Genomic DNA, 19,456 nt, shown 5'->3' with positions numbered 1-19,456 from the left:
TTTCTTACATCAAACCTAGAAGTCACAGCATCTTAAATTTGGACATGCTGAAACACACAGCAATATTTTTTTTTTTACATGCAAACATATATATCTAGAACCCAAGAATCTGATAAACTGCATCTTTGGGCTGTGAAACTTTATACAAGTGTGGGGTATTGACAGACAACAGCTAGCTGATTTAAAGGTCAACATCCCAGCAGCTAATGATTTGCATGACCTTGAGTTTATGGTTACAGCCATAGCCTTGAGTTATGACAAAAGCCTGTAGGCACGTCAGGCTAGACCAACATAATGGATATGCCCTCATACATAAACATACTTGTAATTAAATTATCATCAAACGTCTCCACTAATTCTACCAGTTCATCTGCCAACGAAACAGTTCGAACCATGCTCTGTGCTGCATAGTCAATTCACCTCTTGCAACTTTGACACTTCCTGTTCTATAGAAGCAGGGCTTAGATGACATCAGCCTATTATTATAAGTGAGGCCATGCCATGTTTTCATGCAAAAGCTGTGACGACTGCTGTGGAGTGAATACAGTTTCAGTAGTCTGAAGGCCTTAGAATGAAGCTATGTTGTAATTATTTTCTACCTTTGCAGAATTAAATCAGCTATAAAATCAAGAAATCAATCCATCAGAATTGACTGCATTAATGACTTCAATGATTAAGAGTTTGAAATGGTTTTCATGTTTCTGAATCATAACGTATAAAGAAATGAGTTTGTAAAGTGAGCGAAGGAAGTGTTCCAATAAACAAAGATAAGGATGCTGAGAGGGAGCAGAAATGTTCATGGTTAAAATGAAATGAAGAGAAAGAGCAGCCAAAACAGCGGCTGGACAGAGGAATTTGTTATGACAAATCGGAGCATTACCCAAAGAAACTGGCTTACATTTCAGAGCTGAAAGCTGCCTTTAGTCTTCTTTCCTTAAATATTTCCCTTTGTCCTTGAATAATTCCATGAAAAGCAGGAATGTTGTTTAAAAAAGGGGAAAATGTCAAACGGACTGCAAGACTGTCCAACATTAAACTTGTTAAGAAGAAATCAACCACACAAGGATAAGGGAAGCTGGACACATCTTTCTAGTGAACTACGCCCTTGACACATTCCAGATGAGTCTACAGTCAGACAAATTATGCCCGAGATAGGCAGAGCTGGCGGTCCTGGGGAGGTTGTCATGTCTGGGGGAAGAAAGGCCATAAATGATCATGCAACAACATCTGATCAATCAGATTTATTGCAGCAAAAACTGACAAACAAGTGGATAGTAGGATGGGCCAAGGGCCATCCTAGCTTTGGGAGAGGAGGATAAAAAGGGGAGTTTCACAAAGGATTGAGGTTTCTTTCCTCCTGGTGGATGTCTGGACATCACTGTAGCAGAAGCAGAGAAAGGAGAGGGAAAAGAGCTTTGGTGGAAGACTTTGCCCCCAACAAGGAAACAACCGACAGTACGTGATGCTGTCACTCCAGTTTGGATTGCTCTCTTTGGAAACTATGGGATGTGGTGTTTCCAGATTAGATTATTTTTTTCTATTCAGATCATTTTTATGTTGGATAATTTTAGCCTTATTCTGATTACCTTTCCAAGTTTGCTTACCGAGAGTGTGCTGTTTTACAAACTTTCAACTGCGTAGTTGAGCTGCGTTTCAGCTTATTAGTTTCCTCAACATCAGAGACCCAGACAAAGCCGACTAAATTATTTCAGCGCTCAGGCTGTTAACAGGGGCTTACATCAAGACCAGAAAACAACTCATCTTGGCTCACAGTACGCTGCTGAGGAAGCGAGCTGAGGGAGGCGATAGGGAGCTTTGCTTCGAGGTCTTATCTCACCTGCAGCAGAGAACAACCTTCAGCTGGGAGGCAGTTGGACCCCGAAGACAAAGAGAGATAGGGGGCTCGTGAGCAGTAGGAAACCATACTGTTTTACTCATAGTTATCCATCTCTATTAAAGCTCCTGTCAAAAAGGCTGCAAGTTTAGTTGGAAGAGTAATTAACGTCATGCTTTGGTTATGTTAATCATCTGAACAGGTTCTGTCAGCCAGATTCTGCCTGTCTGACATCCTGTCTGACATCCTGCAAACCTAGACAAGTTAAGTCATCAAGAAGAACCGCGGACCATAGATGCCTCAGATCCAGAAATTCTGGGAAGTCAACACCCAGAGGACTAAGATCAGATGGGGAATAAAGTATCATTAGTATCAGCAACAGCGATAGACTGGCGACCTGTCCAGGGTTGTACCCCGCCTATCGCCCATTGACAGCTAGGATAGGCACCAGCACCCCTCGCGACCCCACAAGGGATAGACGTGTTAGAAAATGGATGGATTGACAGTTACAGCAAATTAGGGAGAGTTAGCTCAGTTGAATAAATACTTTTTTTTTCTTGCAGTGGTAAGAGGTCGCTATCCTAGCCTAGCTTTAGCCCTACTATGGCTTCCTCTCCTATCCCTCCTCAAGCTTATCTGTCTCTGTCTAAGTCTCCCCCTCTCTGCTGCTTTCTGTGTCTGATGTTCAATTGGTCCTCTGCCCCCTTTAATGACAACGGCACATATAATAAATGTAGAGCTATTGCAGCTTTGGAGAAGAGGGTGCAGAATTGGAGGCCCTACTACACGCATAGCATAGCAGTGGTCTTCCAGCAGAGCCCACACACCCAGGACCTCAAGCCAGCTGGGTGACAGTACGAAGGGTAGTGTAGTCCTAGATCCCGACTCTGGTAATTGGAAGCTCCATAGACAGAAATGTGGCATTAGAGACACCAGGAACAATACTCAAATGTTTGCCAGGGGAAGAAACGGTGACATTAAATCCTACCTGAAACAGTAAGATTGTTATTCACACTGCCAGTAATGACACCCGGTTAGGTCAATTGGAGGTCATTAAAGTTAGTGTTGCTTCGTTGTGTAAGTTTGCTAAAACAATGTTGGACATTTTTTTCTGTCCAACATTGGGCCATGTGGGCTACAATAATAAATAGAAACCCTAACCCTCTGGGGAAAACCTGTTCTGATCTGGGGAGACGCCATCAACACCACTTTGGATGGTGGAGCTTTTCTTTCTATGAATCTGGCTGGATTTATTAGTTGTCCAAAATGCTGACAACCCCAGGTCCAGCCCAGGAAGCAGAGCCATAGTTTAACACATCTCCCTGGAGCTTCTGTACTGGTACCCACCCATTATCTCATTGAGACGATGAGATGGTCACCAGCAAATCAGATTAAAAATGACTCAAAAAGGAGCAAATTGTGAAAATCTCCTAAAGAAATTTAGACAACTCAACTTAGTTCAATAATTTATTTTTGGTAATGAAAGTATGGCTCTCATGATTAATCAAATGATTCAAGGACCTCCATTCATAAAATTCAAAGAGGGAAAATGATCTGCCTCGAGGCTTCGTTACATTGTTAATTTATTCAGCGCACTGTGTTCCAGCCAGGCGGCTAACGCTAATGGTAGCCTAGGCTGCTAGTACATGAATGCCTAGTGAGGTTATCCGGTATGGAGACAGAAAGCGACAGGCAAAAAGTAGCGCAGAGGAAGAGACCTAAACTTTTAAAGGCATAGGAACACTTTTAAACACTTTTACAACTGCAACTGGCATCAACTGTATGAGATTTCTAGAGACATTTCCTTTTGTCCTGGAAAACAGAAATGGTCAAATAATGAAATTGTGAATCTTTTAACAATTTATAGTTTTAAAAATGCAATATTTTATACGTATGATGTGCTGACCAGATCCATTTTAATTTGCTGATTTTTTTTTTTACATTTTATTTTTCGTACAATGATGTGGCATTTTTGGTGCCTTGTCTCAAAACTGCTGTGTTCAATCTCCTCCAACTAAACACTCTTTTTGCATCCGTGCTTTAGAAAATGTTGTAAGAGGTCAGTAAGAGCAATCATCAAAGAGCTGCCACATCTCTGTTTTTCCAATTCCTCACAGGTAGTCGTGAGAAAACTCTTGCTCAAATTTGAACCACCACAGGCTATTTAATCAAGTTCAGGTAAAATTCCTTTGGGAAAACCCTAAACAATAGAACTACTGTTGTCAGAAAATGCTTTTAAAGCCACTAATTAGATGAGCTAAATTCAATGTTATTAGAGCACACATTCAGGTAACCTTACCTGTAAATCGGATCCTGCATTACAATCATCTTGCTCTCATCCCAGGTCCACTCTTTCTTCTGAAAACAAATCAGAAGCTTAATTTAGACCAAATTGTGACACATACACAAAGCCTTGCAAAAAGTAAAAAGTTAAAGTTAAAAGTATTCACATTGCAATTACAAAATGTAATGGATATTAGAGGGATTTTATAGGACACAACATATAAAAGTAGATCATTGTTGTAAAAAGAATTTTTTTAAACTGGCGGTGAGCTATTTTATCCTTTACTTTGGCCTCTTTGCTGCTTTCTGATTAATAATTTCTTTTCCCACGCACTTAATAAATGGCCATGTTCTGTGTGTTTGCAGCTGTGTCTGTTTTGAAAACCTTATGTAATTTCCCTTCAATTTCAGAACTATGCAATGCTTTTTGTTCATCTATTGCATAAAATACGGACATAATAAATTGAAATTGGTAGTTGTAATGTACAAAAATTAGGACAAATGTTAAAACTCAAGAGGTATGAACCCTTCTAGGACAAAGGCAAAGTCCTTAATTACATGCAGCAGAAGACTAAACCTGTGTAAATAAAAAATATATTAAAGAAAAGTTCATGTGTGCTTTTCAAATTATTTTTTATTTGTCCATTTGAAAAAAAATCCATCTTTCAGTTTAAGGTCACAATCAAAATGTCATCCCACAGGGACACAGGAATTATTCATATTTATTTCTGTCGCCACAGAGGGCTTTGTTGACTTGAGTCATTCATGCTCTCTCATCCATGGCCCATCAGTGCTCCCACCATCCTCTGCGATGTAAATAGCTCACTGGCTGGAATGTGACATTTCAAATTTTAGGAGACAAGAGAGCAGGTGATGGCAAATCCACCATCTATTGACTGACTAACTATTTTTTCCACATTTATCCTTTAATTATGCTCTCGCATATCTGTTGAGGAATTGTACGAGATTTCTTTGACATTCTGAAAAAAATATTAAGAAAAAATGGGACTTAATCTGTCAGAATATTATATTGATTTAATGTACAAATTGTTTTCATGACCTTTGCAGGCACTGTAAACTTTGTGTGCTATGCTGAAAGCAATTGTTCCAGCTCGGTAGATAGCCATAAGCACCAGTTACTCTGCAGCTGATGAAACCACTCTTGTTTCCGTTGACTCTCTTGTCATCTCTGAACTCCCTCAGCTCCTTTCATTTCCGCTCATTCATTGGTTTCGATCACCATAGAGCCGTTTGTCCTATCCAACTTTTAGTCCTTTCACACCTCCATACGCCATTTAATTAGTGGAAAGATTGACCCTTCAGTCTACAACAAGCAAAAGATAGAGGGAATGCTTCTCCTTGAAATATAATGGTTTGATTATAGCAACCATGGATGGTACTTCACGAACAAATCCAAAAACCTTTAGAAACTTTGGTCAAGGTGGGTTTTTTTCAGCTCCTTTTAGCTGAGAGCTAAATTTGGAGATACGTGTTCTTTTAGTAATAAATTTAATTAGTTTGATATGCCAGAATATTGAACCAGATTGTTATTAGTGAATAACTTCTTCAAATTCAGATGATTAGTTGCATTTCCTTTGCATAGAGTAGAATTGCCTTTTTTTTACTGTATGGCTCCAGTAAAACAATTTGGATATCCATTCACAGATCTCTCAACATTTATGGAAAGTTAAAAGTGAAAGAAATTTTCACAAAAATACAATTTTTTCTGATTGTCACTCTTCTAAAAAAGTATCAGTCTGCTGCCACCAAATCTCCATCTTTCCATTCTAGCTGCCTGTTTAGTATAAAAAGAAACTAAACAGGCAGCTTTTTATACAGGCAGCTTAAAAATAAGTTTAAAAAGAAACTTCTCAAAGGCATTGCAGAAATCATGGACGTCAACAAAGTTAATGATGTTTGGGAGCATTGATCTGTAACATAAGTGTTGACCTGGGACCTTAAAGTCAGTATCTGACATACTGCTACAGACATGCATGTAAGACTTGCGAATACTTGTAATCTTAACTTTGATGCTCAGTTAAAGTCTGTGGTCCGGTCCAACTTTTTTAAATTGAGACAGTTGACTAAAGATTTTGATCTATGCTTTAATTACAATTTAGATTACTGCACTGCGCTTTACTCTGGGCTTAACAAAACCCCAGTGGCTTGACTGCAGCTAGACCAAGTGCTGCTGCTCGTACCAGAAAATGAGAGCACATTTCTCCAGTTTTAGCAGCAATTCATCGGCTGCTGGTTCACATTCAGATTGATTTTAAAATTATTTTATTTGTTTTTAAATAACTTCATGGCCTTGCTTTGCAGTATATGTCAGATCTGCTTCATATGCATGCTTCGTCTCGCTTGCTAAGGTCTGCAGATAGGTTTTTAATAGTCATCAGAAAAACAAAGAGTGCAAAGAGATAACCAAACTTTCTGTCGTTGCAAAAAACTCTGGATTGAAGAAGCTTTACATATCAGACAGGCAATTTCACTTTTTGTGTTTAATGTTCTCTTAAAACAGATCTTTTTTTGGCCTTTAAGACAGTTTGAGATGTTAGCTTTTAAAGTTTTTATTGTTTGTTTTTTGTGGATCTGCATTTTATTTTACATTTTGCAGGCTTTCACTTTTTATTCCTTTTTGAATTACTAGTTTTTAGATTGTACAAATACTGTTCAGTCGAGAATATCAGTTTTTTTAAAAAGGGGGAAATATGGTTGTTTTGCAAACAGAAGTTCTTCAAAAACAGCTCAACATAACAATTTTTGTGAAAATATTGTAGTTGATCATAGAAAGGCACAATCTGAACGATCAGGTTCATATCCAGGCAATGAAAACACTACCGATTATCATTAATCTACAGGTTTGTTTATCAATGTAGGTCTATAACCTCATTGGTGAATGAGGCTGAGTTTCATCAAGCCTACATGGTCCAAAATTTCCCCTCAGCTGCAACACTTGAAGCACACAGGGATTCAAGCTGCATCTTCACGAATCATCCAGCTACTGATGTTTTCCCTCTTTTCAGCTCTATGCTCTTTTAGCCTGTTACGGTTTATACCCTTTGCCATCACCTTTCACAGTGACATGTTTCTTATCTCAGTCTTCGCCTTGACCAGACAAACCTCTATTGCGCAGGGCGCTCTAGTGCGTAATTACGCAAGCCGAAGGCGGAGTTTGAAGTTGTTCTCCGGACACATTTTGTTTGTGGTTGGAGAAGACGGAATGATTACTTTCTGCCAGCCGCTCCCCCACCCTTGTCTCCTGCGTACAGTACTGGACTGTATCGGCTTACTTTCACAGCTGGTTAAGACCAGAGTTATTTATAACTCTGACCGCTCTTCCTGCTATTAGTTTCTGTTGTTGGTCCATTGACCATTCACTAGAACTTGTGTAAAAGTTATCTAATTTTGTCAATTTTTTTCAAAAATGTTTGGAATCCTAAGGAAAACATTGTTAAACAGCCATTGTTCATGCTCAATAAACTCATGTTATTAAAGTTGATGAATATTCTTGTTAAATAATTAAGAGCTCAATTTCAGTCAAACTAATCGTAATTATAATTTTTGCAATAATCGAGCAGCCCTACTGCAGATAACTAACCCTAACCCCATGACCTCTACCCTTTTCATCCTTTGGGTCATATTTGAGTTGTCAAAATTTCAGTCAACAAGTTCCTTTGTGCCCATTTGATATTTTACAGTTACCATCTATGGTTAGGCAATTACTTCAGTAATGTTTTGCAATGCTATGGCAAGGTATGGCCCGAAAAACCAATGGGATCAATTTATGTCGGACATATCTCCCAGGGATCCCCTAGTTTGATGGGCAAAATTTTAAAGAATGATAAGAAATGGGTACCCATGTTTCAAAAATATTTTTGTCCTGTAGTAACGACTGTCAAAATTAAGGCCTAAATAGGACAAAAGCAGGTGGTGCAGAAAGTCTGTATTACAAACTTTAACTTAGATATTAGCTCTTTCTTTACACTACTGACAGCCACTAAAGAGTAATAAGAAAGCAAATCACTCACTTTTTTCTTTTTCCTCAAAGTAACCTTGACGCCATCTGTAGACACCACAACGTTAACTTTCTTCTTCTTGATGTTTTTCACCTTGAACTCATACTGCAAAGACAAACAGATGGATGGAAAATAGTCAGGTGGGTTAAAGTAAATAATGTCAAAATAAGTCACAATACGACGAGTATATTTGAGTTTACATGCAACTATAACACGGTGTGAATAGATGTGCATGAAGACATTTTTTTTTCTTTGCTAGAGCATTTTAATGCAGTTGCCCTGAAGACCAGGTAATCATATCTAGATGTCCTCACAGGAAGTAAGAACGACTCCCACAACACATCAAGCTTCAGAGCTTTTTCTTACCAAAACCATAAAAGAAAAACAAAATCTATGAAAATGTAGGGTTACAATTTAAATCTGTAACTATGAATGCGATGCTTGACTAACATTATTCCTACCCTCATCACGTGAAAATATAACTTCCTTTCGTAATGTTTAAGCTATTTGTGTAAAAAAAAAAAAACTACACTTGAATCTTTTTTTTTTTATTCTGGATGTCAGCTGCAACACAATGTTTTGCTTTAGTAAACAGCAGAAATCATGTCCATCATCAGCTTTAGGGTGTTATAAACATAGCAGAATTTTCGGCTTGCTTAAAACAAAATAATTCCTGAGCTTAAGAAATGAGCTTGATTGAAACGTTTGCGCTACAAATTTATACATCAACAATTAGACTGAGACACCTTTGCATGAGTCCACTGCCTGTATCAATAGTCATGTTCAGGGTCAAACAATAGCAGTATAGCAGGAGGTAGTCAATGTTTGCCAAATCTTATGAACAACTTGCTTTTAATGCTGTGTTCAGTTTCTACAGCAACGGCATACAGACACATGCAGCAGTCACACCCATCCACTAAAATCATCTGCATGTTTCAGTCCTTTTAGAAATAACAAAGGATTGGATTGTCAGTGTAGCCTTCTGCAATGACACTTATTTTTATGATCTGAAAAGCTGCTCAGTGCTCTGAAATCAGAACTTTGGTCGAAAAATTAGTACAGTAAAGCAAGATTATGGAGATAAAAACTTAACTAAAATGTTGTAAATAAACAAAACAGTAATCAATGTCAAATAAATTTTGTTGAATAGTGGGTTTTAAAAAAAATATCACTGCATTTTGCACAGTCTGCATGCTGCAGCATGTAAATACGCGTTTGTAGTCCTTATTGATGATCTTTGCATTCAATGACCCATTTAAATTTTTATAAAGACACTGTTTATTTCTATGTCTATCACCCCTCGCTAATAAATTCACCATCCCCATTCAGATTGTTCTGTTCTTTCTCTTGGGTGTACAAAATATTGATCTTGTTTATCTGTTTTTGTTTCCTTTCCAAGAAAAACTCCAGTTTTTGTAAAGACAGTGCGTGCACCACAAATGTGCAAAAAGAAAAACTGTTGCTCTGCAGAGAGCAGACTCTGTTTTAAATATAGCATAACATAATTTTTTTTAACTAAATCTAAACTGTTTGTTGCACAGCAGCATGATAAATGTTTGTCAATGGATACAGTGATTATAATAGTGTTAAGAGAGCACAAAATAAGTCAGTGCCTCATCACAGCAACACAAGAAGCTTGAACAACACAATCAAGCAACCCAATCAACACCTTGCTGTGTTTTCTGGAAAAGTTCTGACCATTACAGTTACAAGAATCAAGGTGTTTGTATGGAGGAGTTTAAAGAAAAACAGCACTATGCACTATAATTCTTAGTATATCTTCTCAGTGCATGACAAGTGTCACACCAATGTCTGATAATCAACTTTTATACTTCATCATTTTGATAGCTAGTTTAATTACCATCTTATGTGTGGCGGTGTTAATTAAGCTTCAAAAAACTTTTTAAATGACTGATGGACTGCATGACTTACTTCTAAGGAAATGATTACAGCAGCAATTTAAAAAATACATCACACAACATTTGACTGGTTAAGTGTGTGTGCCACGTTACAACAGAGCACTTATCTTTAATAAGCCGTCTATTGCTCTCTCAAACAGCCCCATCACTAAATCCATACCAACCACCTCACACTCTACCGGGTGCATTCAGCTTCCTCTGCAATAACACAGCAGAGATGTGATTCTCATTGCAACGGCTGCATCTATCTGCGTAAAAAATTAGTGCATATAATTAAAACACTTGAGGAACAGCACGGGTTTTCATTTCACAGTGCGGGTGCTTTCTTGTATGGTATTCTTTTCCCTTAAATGCAAACCTGACTAGCCTGGAGGGTGGAAAGTATTTTTAATGAGCTCAGAAAACGGTTTGCAACACTGTACAGCTTCTTTGGAATAATTTCAAACTTTTTTTTATCTAGGGAATGGCTCATAGATGGGGAGCCTGTGCTGCTTAAACACCTCACCAGTGATAGTGGAAAAAAAAGGAGAAACTGGGCTGCTGAAGATTACAGAAACAGGGTTTGCTAAAGGTGTAGACAAAAGGCCAGTTAATGTCCTGACATGACTGAATATTAGTGCTCATGTAAACATACAGAAATTAACCAAGAGGTTAAGAAACAGGCGCGTCTGTCAGGCTGATAAATCAACAGCTTTAGTAACAATGACTTCAGGTTGTCAGACAACCTGAAGTCGTTGTTACTCCCTGAGAGTTTCTATTTCCTGTTTCCACAAAATCCATCACTTTGGAAGCCTCAAGGATCGTTTCTTGTGCCAATGGTGTCTCTTGGTAACAGTTCCCTCACACTTAAAAAAAAAAAAAAACATCAGCTGGAGGAAAAACTAAACCATGGAAGTTCTGTTCATCACTGTGATTTATTAAGGGCAGTGAAGGTTTGTGACTGTGAGGAAAAATTTACAAGGGCATGAAGACAGACAAAAAAAGCCATTTCACAACCGAGGTCTTAGGCAAGGCAAGGGAAATTTGCTAGTATAGCACATTTCAGTACAAAGACAATACAAACTAAATGCTGCTTGTCCGTGTTTGGTTCATGTTCTAGGTATGCAGAGCAGGCTGGAGCCAGAAGACGTGAGTGGTCTGGAGGGTTGATACACTGATAACAAGTCTGTGATGTATTTAGGTGCTCAGCCATTCAGTGATATATAGACAAACAAAAGTATTTTAAAGTCTATTCTCTGAGATACAGAGAGCCAGTGTAAGGACTTTAGAACTGGGGTTATGTGCTCTACTTCCTTAGTCTTAGTGAGGATGCGGGCAGCAGCGTTCTGGATCAGCTGCAGCTGTCTGATCCACTTTTTAGGCAGACCTGTGAAAACACCGTTGCAGTAATTGATTCGACTAAAAATAAATGCATGGATTAGTTTTTCCAGATCCTGCTGAGACATTAGTCCTTTAATCCTGGAAATGTTCTTCAGGTGATAGAAGGCCAACTTTGTAATTGTCTTCAGATGTTTTTGGAGCTTCAGGTCTGTGTCCACCACCACACCCAGATTTCGGGCCTGATCAGTGGTTTATAGCTTAAGCGACTGAAGCTGTGTGTTAACTTTTAATCTCTCCTCTATTAGTCTGAAAATTATTAATTCAGTTTTGTTTTTATTCAATTGAAGAATATTTTGGCACAGCTATCCATTGATTTCTTCTAGACATTTACTCAGTGCATGAATGGGTTCATAATCACCTGGTGACATGGTGATGTAGAGCTGTGTTGTCTGCGTAGTCATGGTAACTGATATTGTTTTTTTATGATCTGAGCTAGAGTGAGCATGCAGATCATGTGTGGGACATATATCCACTTTCCTTTAAGTAGATCAGTGGTCTCCATTTCCAGTCTTAAAGAGCCAGTGTCTTCCACATTTTCGATGCATTCCTATTTGAACACATCTGAATTAATGAATGACTCATTATCAGATCTCTGCAGAACTGTGTGTAGAGTTGTATAAAAAAGTTGTAGGACCGTAGCTCCTGTCTCTGAGTAGCTCTCAGCGATTGGATTTGGATGATCTAGCAGTAGATTATGAGCAGAATATTCCTTTTAATCACATTTATCAAAAATTGTATGAAATGTCCCAAGAAAGATGGCACCCATTTATGTTTAAAAATGTAGATACAGATTTCATACAGATAAGAAATGGTAAAGCAGTTAAATGACCATCAGTCCTAACAGTCTATTTGAAAAGCTGTACCAGTTTCAAGCTTATGACACATCAGATGATAGAAAACCTATGTTTTTAAATATATACATTTTCTATTAAATGACTTGTTTTCCATTCTCTGCTGATCATTTATACTTGATCAGCAGAGATTGATCAACAGAATTCAAAGTTAAGTCTGTTTTAGTGCCGCTTGTGTATGCACCCGGTCCAAAAACATTCATTTGAAAAGAAACAATGGTCTTTACAGCCTGGTACAAACGGCAAAAAAAAAAAAAAAAAAAAAAAAGAAAATCAGGTCACACTGCCATTGCAGCTGAGCGATTGCTTCATGTGGCTCATAAGCTCCACATGAATCATCAAGGGCTCCACATCTGTTTTTTCCCCCGCATTAAATCATTACACCTACACATCTAAACCTATTCCTTATCCTTCACGCAAAAAACAACCCCCCTGCCCCCCAAAAAACTAAAAAATATATATAGTGTTTAATTTTTCTATCTTAAAATAGCAATTTAAACTGCTGTGGTCAAGCAATTTGGTTCCAACAAGGCCATTCTCATGGGGACAGTGCAGATTGAAACTTCAGACCTCATAAATATAAGCAAACACAACCACAGCCAGTTTGTTCAGAACTGGTGTATTTTAGGCACCGAGGTTTCTCCCCAGCCAATCACGAGCACACATCCATCTCAATGACATGCGCTCTCTAGAGAGAGGGAATGGGATAAAGACGGCTCGAAAGAGTGTGACAAAGAGAGGATCCTGAGATGAAGGGAGACGAGGGAAGACAAAGAGAATGGCAAGGAGGGACAAAAGGAGCATTACAGTAGTCGGAATATGAAAGTTAATTAAAATCTCAGATCATTAAGTACACAATTACACCAACTCAAAGTCCTGAAGACGCAAACTGTTGAGATGCCTTTAGCTGCTCAATGAGGTGAAAACCACAAGGTCTTAACCTCTGCAGACAAAACTCGACTCAGACTACATTTTTTAGCAAGAGATTTGGGAATGTTTTTCAAATCTCTTCTTTCAGCTCTAATAGCACCATAACTCAACTGAAGAGTGGGTTATTTTGTTAGATTTGTGTGCATTGCATGGGACAAAAGCTTCCAAAATTACGCTTTAACATTTTCCTCAAATAATTGTTTCTGTAGAATAACACTATATGTCCAACAATATAAATGCAATTCAATTAGAAGCTTTACAAAACCTTACTTCAACAGTTCTATTTAATTGCCAGTTGGTATTGAATTTATTTGGTCAAAATAAAGTTTGTCTTTGTAAACTAAATTGAGCTTTATAAAGTAGCCATAATTAACTCAATTCAGTATAGTTTATTTATATGGGACCAATTCACGACAAATTTTACAGGGCATGCAGATCCATTTCATACCATTTTACAGCATATGGAATCTTATTCAATCGAAATTAAAATAATTTCAATTTAACTAATTCATTCATCAAGTCGGATAAGATCCAACTGCATGGGAGTCCAGTTCAATCCTAATTGTAATGTAATATAGTCCCATTCACAATATATATAAAGGAAGCAATGCAAAGTGAATTTAGTCGCTGACTTTGCAACAATAAATCCTTCCTAACAAGAATTTGGAAACAGTGGAAGGACTTCTCCCTATTAACAGCAATGAGACGAAAACCAGGGTAACCAAATGCAGTTTGAGCTTCCGTCCGCTGCAACCAGCTGAAAGTTTAGAAGACAAGGAGGAGAAACCAAACCAACAGAAGCACCGAGTCACTTTTTATGGGAAAGACACACTTTGAAGTAATGCCAGCAAAAGCTCCTACAATGGCCTCATCCAGGAAAGAGGCAAAGCCACTCATAGATACCCTTGGCCCAGAGTACCATATGGGGAAAAATGTAATAAACTTCCACATTTTAACACATATCCTAATTTAAAAAGAATCTGTGAACATTCACTTCTTAATTATTTCAAGAAGCATTCAGCAGAGATATCAAAGCTGTTTAGGCCCAACTATCCCACAGTGTGGTTGAAATAAAACTATTTTGGAAAGGGGAGGGGACCAAAATTCCTTCAGCAGGTAGTTATTAACGCCTGGCGCAAAATGTTGGCAGGTTTATAGGACAGTTAATTTTTCAGTCAGGACCAGACTGGCTAAAATAACTTTTTCACCCCTGATCAATGAAGTTATGTGTTGAAAACTGCATTCAGGTTATCCTTGTCTGACGCTGAGATTCGTTTGACGATATAAATCATTTAAATGTTAGAAATCAAGTGAGTGCAGCTCCGCTGTTCTCACGGTGAACTTTGAAAATAGCTGAGAATCGCAAAAAGCAAACAGTGTACGACTTTGTAGAAGAAGAGGAAGGCCTCAGAAGAAAGAAAGAAGACCAGAGTGTGTTTTGGAGATTTTTTTCATGCGACCCCCCTGAGGAGCCAAAGAGCAGGTAAGACGGTCTTGCGCATGTGCAGTTATTCAAAAAGGGACTTGGACGTTTCTGACTTACATTTCTGGAAAAATCGGCGACTCCACCTTTAAGGAAATAGTCTAGAAATTGACTCTCTAATTTTCTAAATAATAAAATCAGTTAATAAATTATGATACCTTTAAAACCACAACACCACACAATGAATTTTGTGTTCTGCTTCAGTTTCACTGAAAGCTTCCAGGCAGAAGACATTAAGATATGCATCGAAAGAAAAGGGCAGATGTCTCAAAAACTTTACCCGGGGAAAAACTAGTGCCGGCATGAACAAGGCAAAGACTACAACAATTGAAGCAGTTAGTGCACAAGTTGGGGAACTACTACAAAAATAAAGCCTTGCTGCCTCTTATTTTTCACCCCAGGTAGAAACTGAAGCTCCTGCTGAGAGACGTGCCACATTGTTTAGCTCTATTTTACTCCCTGCTTCCCCGCAACCTTTACAGAGATCCTTTCTTGTCGTGTTGTTCTCAGCTACCTCTATATATCTCGTTTTAGCTTTCATAACAAATCTATTTCTGTGAAACACGGAAAGTTATAACAAGCTGTCAAAGAAAACAACTTAATACAACAGGATCACAGTGTGAAGGTGTCAAACTGAACAATGACATTCAGAAGCGTTTAAACATTTCCCTTTACATCTGCAAATGAGAAAAACACAATTAGATTTACATATGCTTTTTATTGGTATTTCAATAAAACCATAACCACCTTAGATCCTTAGTGTGGGCGAATTTATCCAATTTCTTTATTCCTGCTGGGCAATATCTGGCTTTGCAACTACAACATGATTTTGACTATTGCAAGAAGAATAATGGTTTATATATTACTTGTTTTATTGGTTATTTATGTATTCTTTTTTCATTATAATGCAACTGGGTTTCTAATTTTCACCTTATAAGAGAGACAAGAGTTTAACCAGCAAGATTAAATGAAATTCAGAGCTTTACGTGATAACATAAATATTTAATATTGTTTCTAGAGATCCAACTAACTGAACTACAAACAAGTGTTTCAAAAGGGTTATGGGTTAGAATATCTTTTATTTTATACTCATATCTATATTAATTATATTCTAAACTGCTTAACAAAATCCTGAATTTATTCATCACTGAAGTTTTACTGTATGTGTAATATTTATTATGGTAAGACAATGTTAAAAATGTTTAAACCTTGTAACCAGGGTCCGAAATTAACACTCGCCAGTCGCCAAATGCGAGTAAATTTCCCGTTTGGCGAGTGAATTTCAGAGGGCTAGCTGCCACATGGCGAGTAAATGTTTGTACCAAATAAAATAAAAGTAACATAAAAATAACAAAACCCATACGATCCGTTCACAGCTCTGTCCATCCAAAGCTCAGTCTAGACCCGCCTTCTGCGGAGCTGGTTCAGCTTCTTTCACATTCAGAACCAGTCATGGCTGCACGCTGGATCAGAAAACAGATCTGCTAACCAGATACAGTCTAAAACGCCAATTAGTCTGTTTATAAGTTTCGTTCTTATTTATTCGGATTTTTTTTTAACTACCTGCGCTGCGGCTCTGTGCTTCACCGCTCTTACTGCGCCTCCCCCACCCCCCCCCCCTCTCGGAGCAAGGTGCTTTCATCAGCGGCCAGCCTTCAAAATGTGAATCGCTACGTTTAATGTCCTTCCACTCGTACCAAAATGTCCCAATTAAAGTCAGTAGGAGAGTCGGTAACTGTTTTTCATGCTCTTTTGTTTTTAACGACACAGAACCAGCGGTGCTTCCGTGGGCGTGGTGCATTGCGCTTGAATTCAGGTGCGCAAAATTACGTTACATGTAACCTGTAACATCGGGGGCGCAGCGCACGAGGGTAAAATCCAGCAGCGAGATCAGCGTAAAGACGCAGCGTGAACCCTGAGTGCTTTAAGTGTTGCAGCTGAGGGGAAAATTTTGAACCATACACAGGGGCGGTTCTGAACAGGGGCCAACAGGGGCCTATGCCCACGTAGAACTGTTCCTGCCCCCTGTTATGGCCCCTGTACTAAAAACATGATGTTAAATTTCTTAGGATGATAAATGCTGACAAAGATAACGTGACTGACTGGTCATTTGGATCAGTTGCATTTTTTTCGTTTATGGTTTTACCCAATAATAATATAACAAAATAATTTTAAAAAAATATATAAAAAAAATAACAATAATTAAAATCAAGCTGTTTCACGTTAAGCTCCCGCTGTATTGAGAAAAGATCAGGGGTCTGCAACCTGCAGTTCCAGAGCCACAATTGGCTCTTTGGCTTACTTAATATTTTAAACGATGAAATGTTGACCTGTTAAGTCCCCCTCCCCCCTCCCCTCCCAAATCTTTTGTTCTGTGCCCCTGTGAAAAAACACTGGCCCCACCCTGACCCCCCCTGCTACATTTGGTCTAGAACCCCCACTGACCGTACAGGCTTGATGAAACTCTGCCTCATTCACAAATAAGGCCAACATGGATAGAATAATGATAATCTGTAGTGTTTTTTATCGCCTGGATGTGAATCTGATAATTCATATTGTGTCTTTTATAATCAACTACAATATATATATTTTTTTAATTCAGGAAACAAAGATTTCTCTTCCAGGTTCCAGTCAGCCACGCCCCCAACCACGCCCCCCATAATTAACATAATTTCACTCTTAATTTTTATAAAAGTTGAGGTCTGGTCAAAATTAATATTTTGGCCGGTAAAAAATATGCCTGGCCGGTTGATTTTTACATCTACCGGCCAACTTGGCCGGTGAATAACAAAGTTAAATTCGGACACTGCTTGTAACCATTTGTTCTTAAATTGTATTCTGGCACATTTGCATATTGCTCTTTTATTCCAATGCAATTCAAAAGGGGTTTCCTATATTAGAAATGGTTTATATTTGTTGTCATCTAATCATGGAACAAAGGAATTCAAGATAAAACAATTGGTAAATCAAATATTGGTAAGCTTCTAAATGTTTACTATTGTTCAGAAAAGATGCTAAGCGCTGCACAATCTAAATGATTCAACACAATGTAGGAGGGATCATAGAAAGTTTGGAAAATGTAGAAGACTTTCTGACAGTACAGCACTCATTCCATGTGTGTCACTTTAGTTTTGCTGTTTGGAACAGGTTTTATCCGCTCATCAGCAGTATAACAGGATCATAAAAAAAAAAAAATATGGTTTTCTCTTCACTGCCACCCTGCACTCATGTTGAACGAATTTTAAGCTGGTGCAGATAAATTCACATTTGGATTCAGAAGGAATAACGCACATGAAATCTAAAATGTTTGTGCGTTTGTGTGCTGACCACTATCAGTTAATCACCATAAAGCTTTGAAGTTCACTGTGACAATTTTATGATTATATTATAAAACTCTTTAAACTGTGATATGAGGTTTTTTTTTAATCTTCCACACCGGCGACTGTCATGGCAAGACTTTACTTTCACTGTTAAAAGAAAAAAAAATGTGGTCAGAAAAACTTGCAACTTCCTTCGGTCTCACAACAATCATAAAACTCAAAAAAGTGTGTGTGTAATTTACAGAGGATTGCACATTGCAGCTACTTGCTGAGAATGGCGGCGGGGAGCGACGCGCACAGCAGCACACCAACAGAATTACAGTGACTTTCAGAACTTTAAATTACATTCCTACTGCCAGCCTGGTGTTGGATTAATTACTGCCGTAAATTTTCAGATCAAGCCTCAAATGTTTCCCACCAGGCTACAGAAAAGAGAGAAGCTGCCAACGACGGCAATAAACGCCCAGCAACCAGCACGGTCCAGGCAGGATACAATTTGGAGACATGCATACTATCCCCCAGTAGGGTGACCAGCTCTCACATAACCAAATGTGGGACAATAGGATGCTCGGTGAGGGACCATGCGGGACACATAACCAACACAGAATACATATTACAAAAATCAGTCTCTGTTTTGCCTGTTATTGCACAACAATTAGTCATCACAACTCAAGAAAGGCATTATTTAACTTTTTTTTTTAAGTTTTTGATCTGCTTGTCGGCAGAATTTCAATAAGTTGCTATGCACACCAGAACCATATTTTGTTCTGATGCCATGACGTGTTCTGAGGTCTTAACCTGTTCATGAGATCAGTGTGATCAGTCCTTTGTTAAATTATTTATGTGGAATCACTCAAGGGTTTTTGCCTTTAGTTGTTTTAGTAGCAGGCTGCAAACTCTTCAAACGACGATTTGATTAGAAGAACAAACCAAAGCAAGCACAATGAAAAAGCAGCTGTTTTTTTTTTATATTTCTGCTAACATTATCTGCGTAATTGTCAGGCTCTACACATACAGACATGAAGGTAGCTGATGTGAGAGAAGATGCAGCAAAAGATGGAGATAAATCACTCCTTTGTTAGCCTCTCAAAGGGAAAAGTTGAAAGAAGAAGAAAACAATAGGTGCGATTTTATGTTCTTCTTTTGATTGATTTAACTTTTCAAATAAACCAAAGTTCTAACATTAGAACACTTTAAGAAGTTTTATTAGGTCACAAAATCCACGTTACACAGTATCGTGTTCTGAGGCGACAATCAAAAGAAGACAGTGAGCATTTTTTTCCATACACCTAGATATAGCATTACAGCACGACTCAAATACGATCCTGTACAGAACTGTGTTATAGTTGTGAACTCTTATTTGTTAAAATAATCTGTTATCAAATATTCTTTTAAAGTCAGGTTCCTGTTACTGCAGGGAGAAGAAGAAAAAAAATC

General features: G+C 38.2%; 1 protein-coding gene across 2 annotated transcripts in view; it reads right to left on the bottom strand.

The window, feature by feature from the left end:
* LOC105932879 (carboxyl-terminal PDZ ligand of neuronal nitric oxide synthase protein) overlaps positions 1-19,456 on the bottom strand; it is a 218,386-nt gene that overhangs the window by 130,759 nt on the left and 68,171 nt on the right. For both annotated transcript variants that reach the window (XM_036141025.1, XM_021321329.2), the window contains exons 3-4: positions 8,149-8,241; positions 4,134-4,192 (exon numbers count right to left, since the gene is read on the bottom strand). In XM_036141025.1, coding sequence (XP_035996918.1) covers positions 4,134-4,192; positions 8,149-8,241 — 152 coding nt within the window. The remainder of the gene's footprint in view (positions 1-4,133; positions 4,193-8,148; positions 8,242-19,456) is intronic.

The sequence above is a fragment of the Fundulus heteroclitus genome, chromosome 9, assembly GCF_011125445.2.
Source record: "Fundulus heteroclitus isolate FHET01 chromosome 9, MU-UCD_Fhet_4.1, whole genome shotgun sequence".
In the NCBI taxonomy this organism is placed as follows: Eukaryota; Metazoa; Chordata; class Actinopteri; order Cyprinodontiformes; family Fundulidae; genus Fundulus; species Fundulus heteroclitus.
This window is presented reverse-complemented; position numbering and strand designations above follow the sequence as displayed.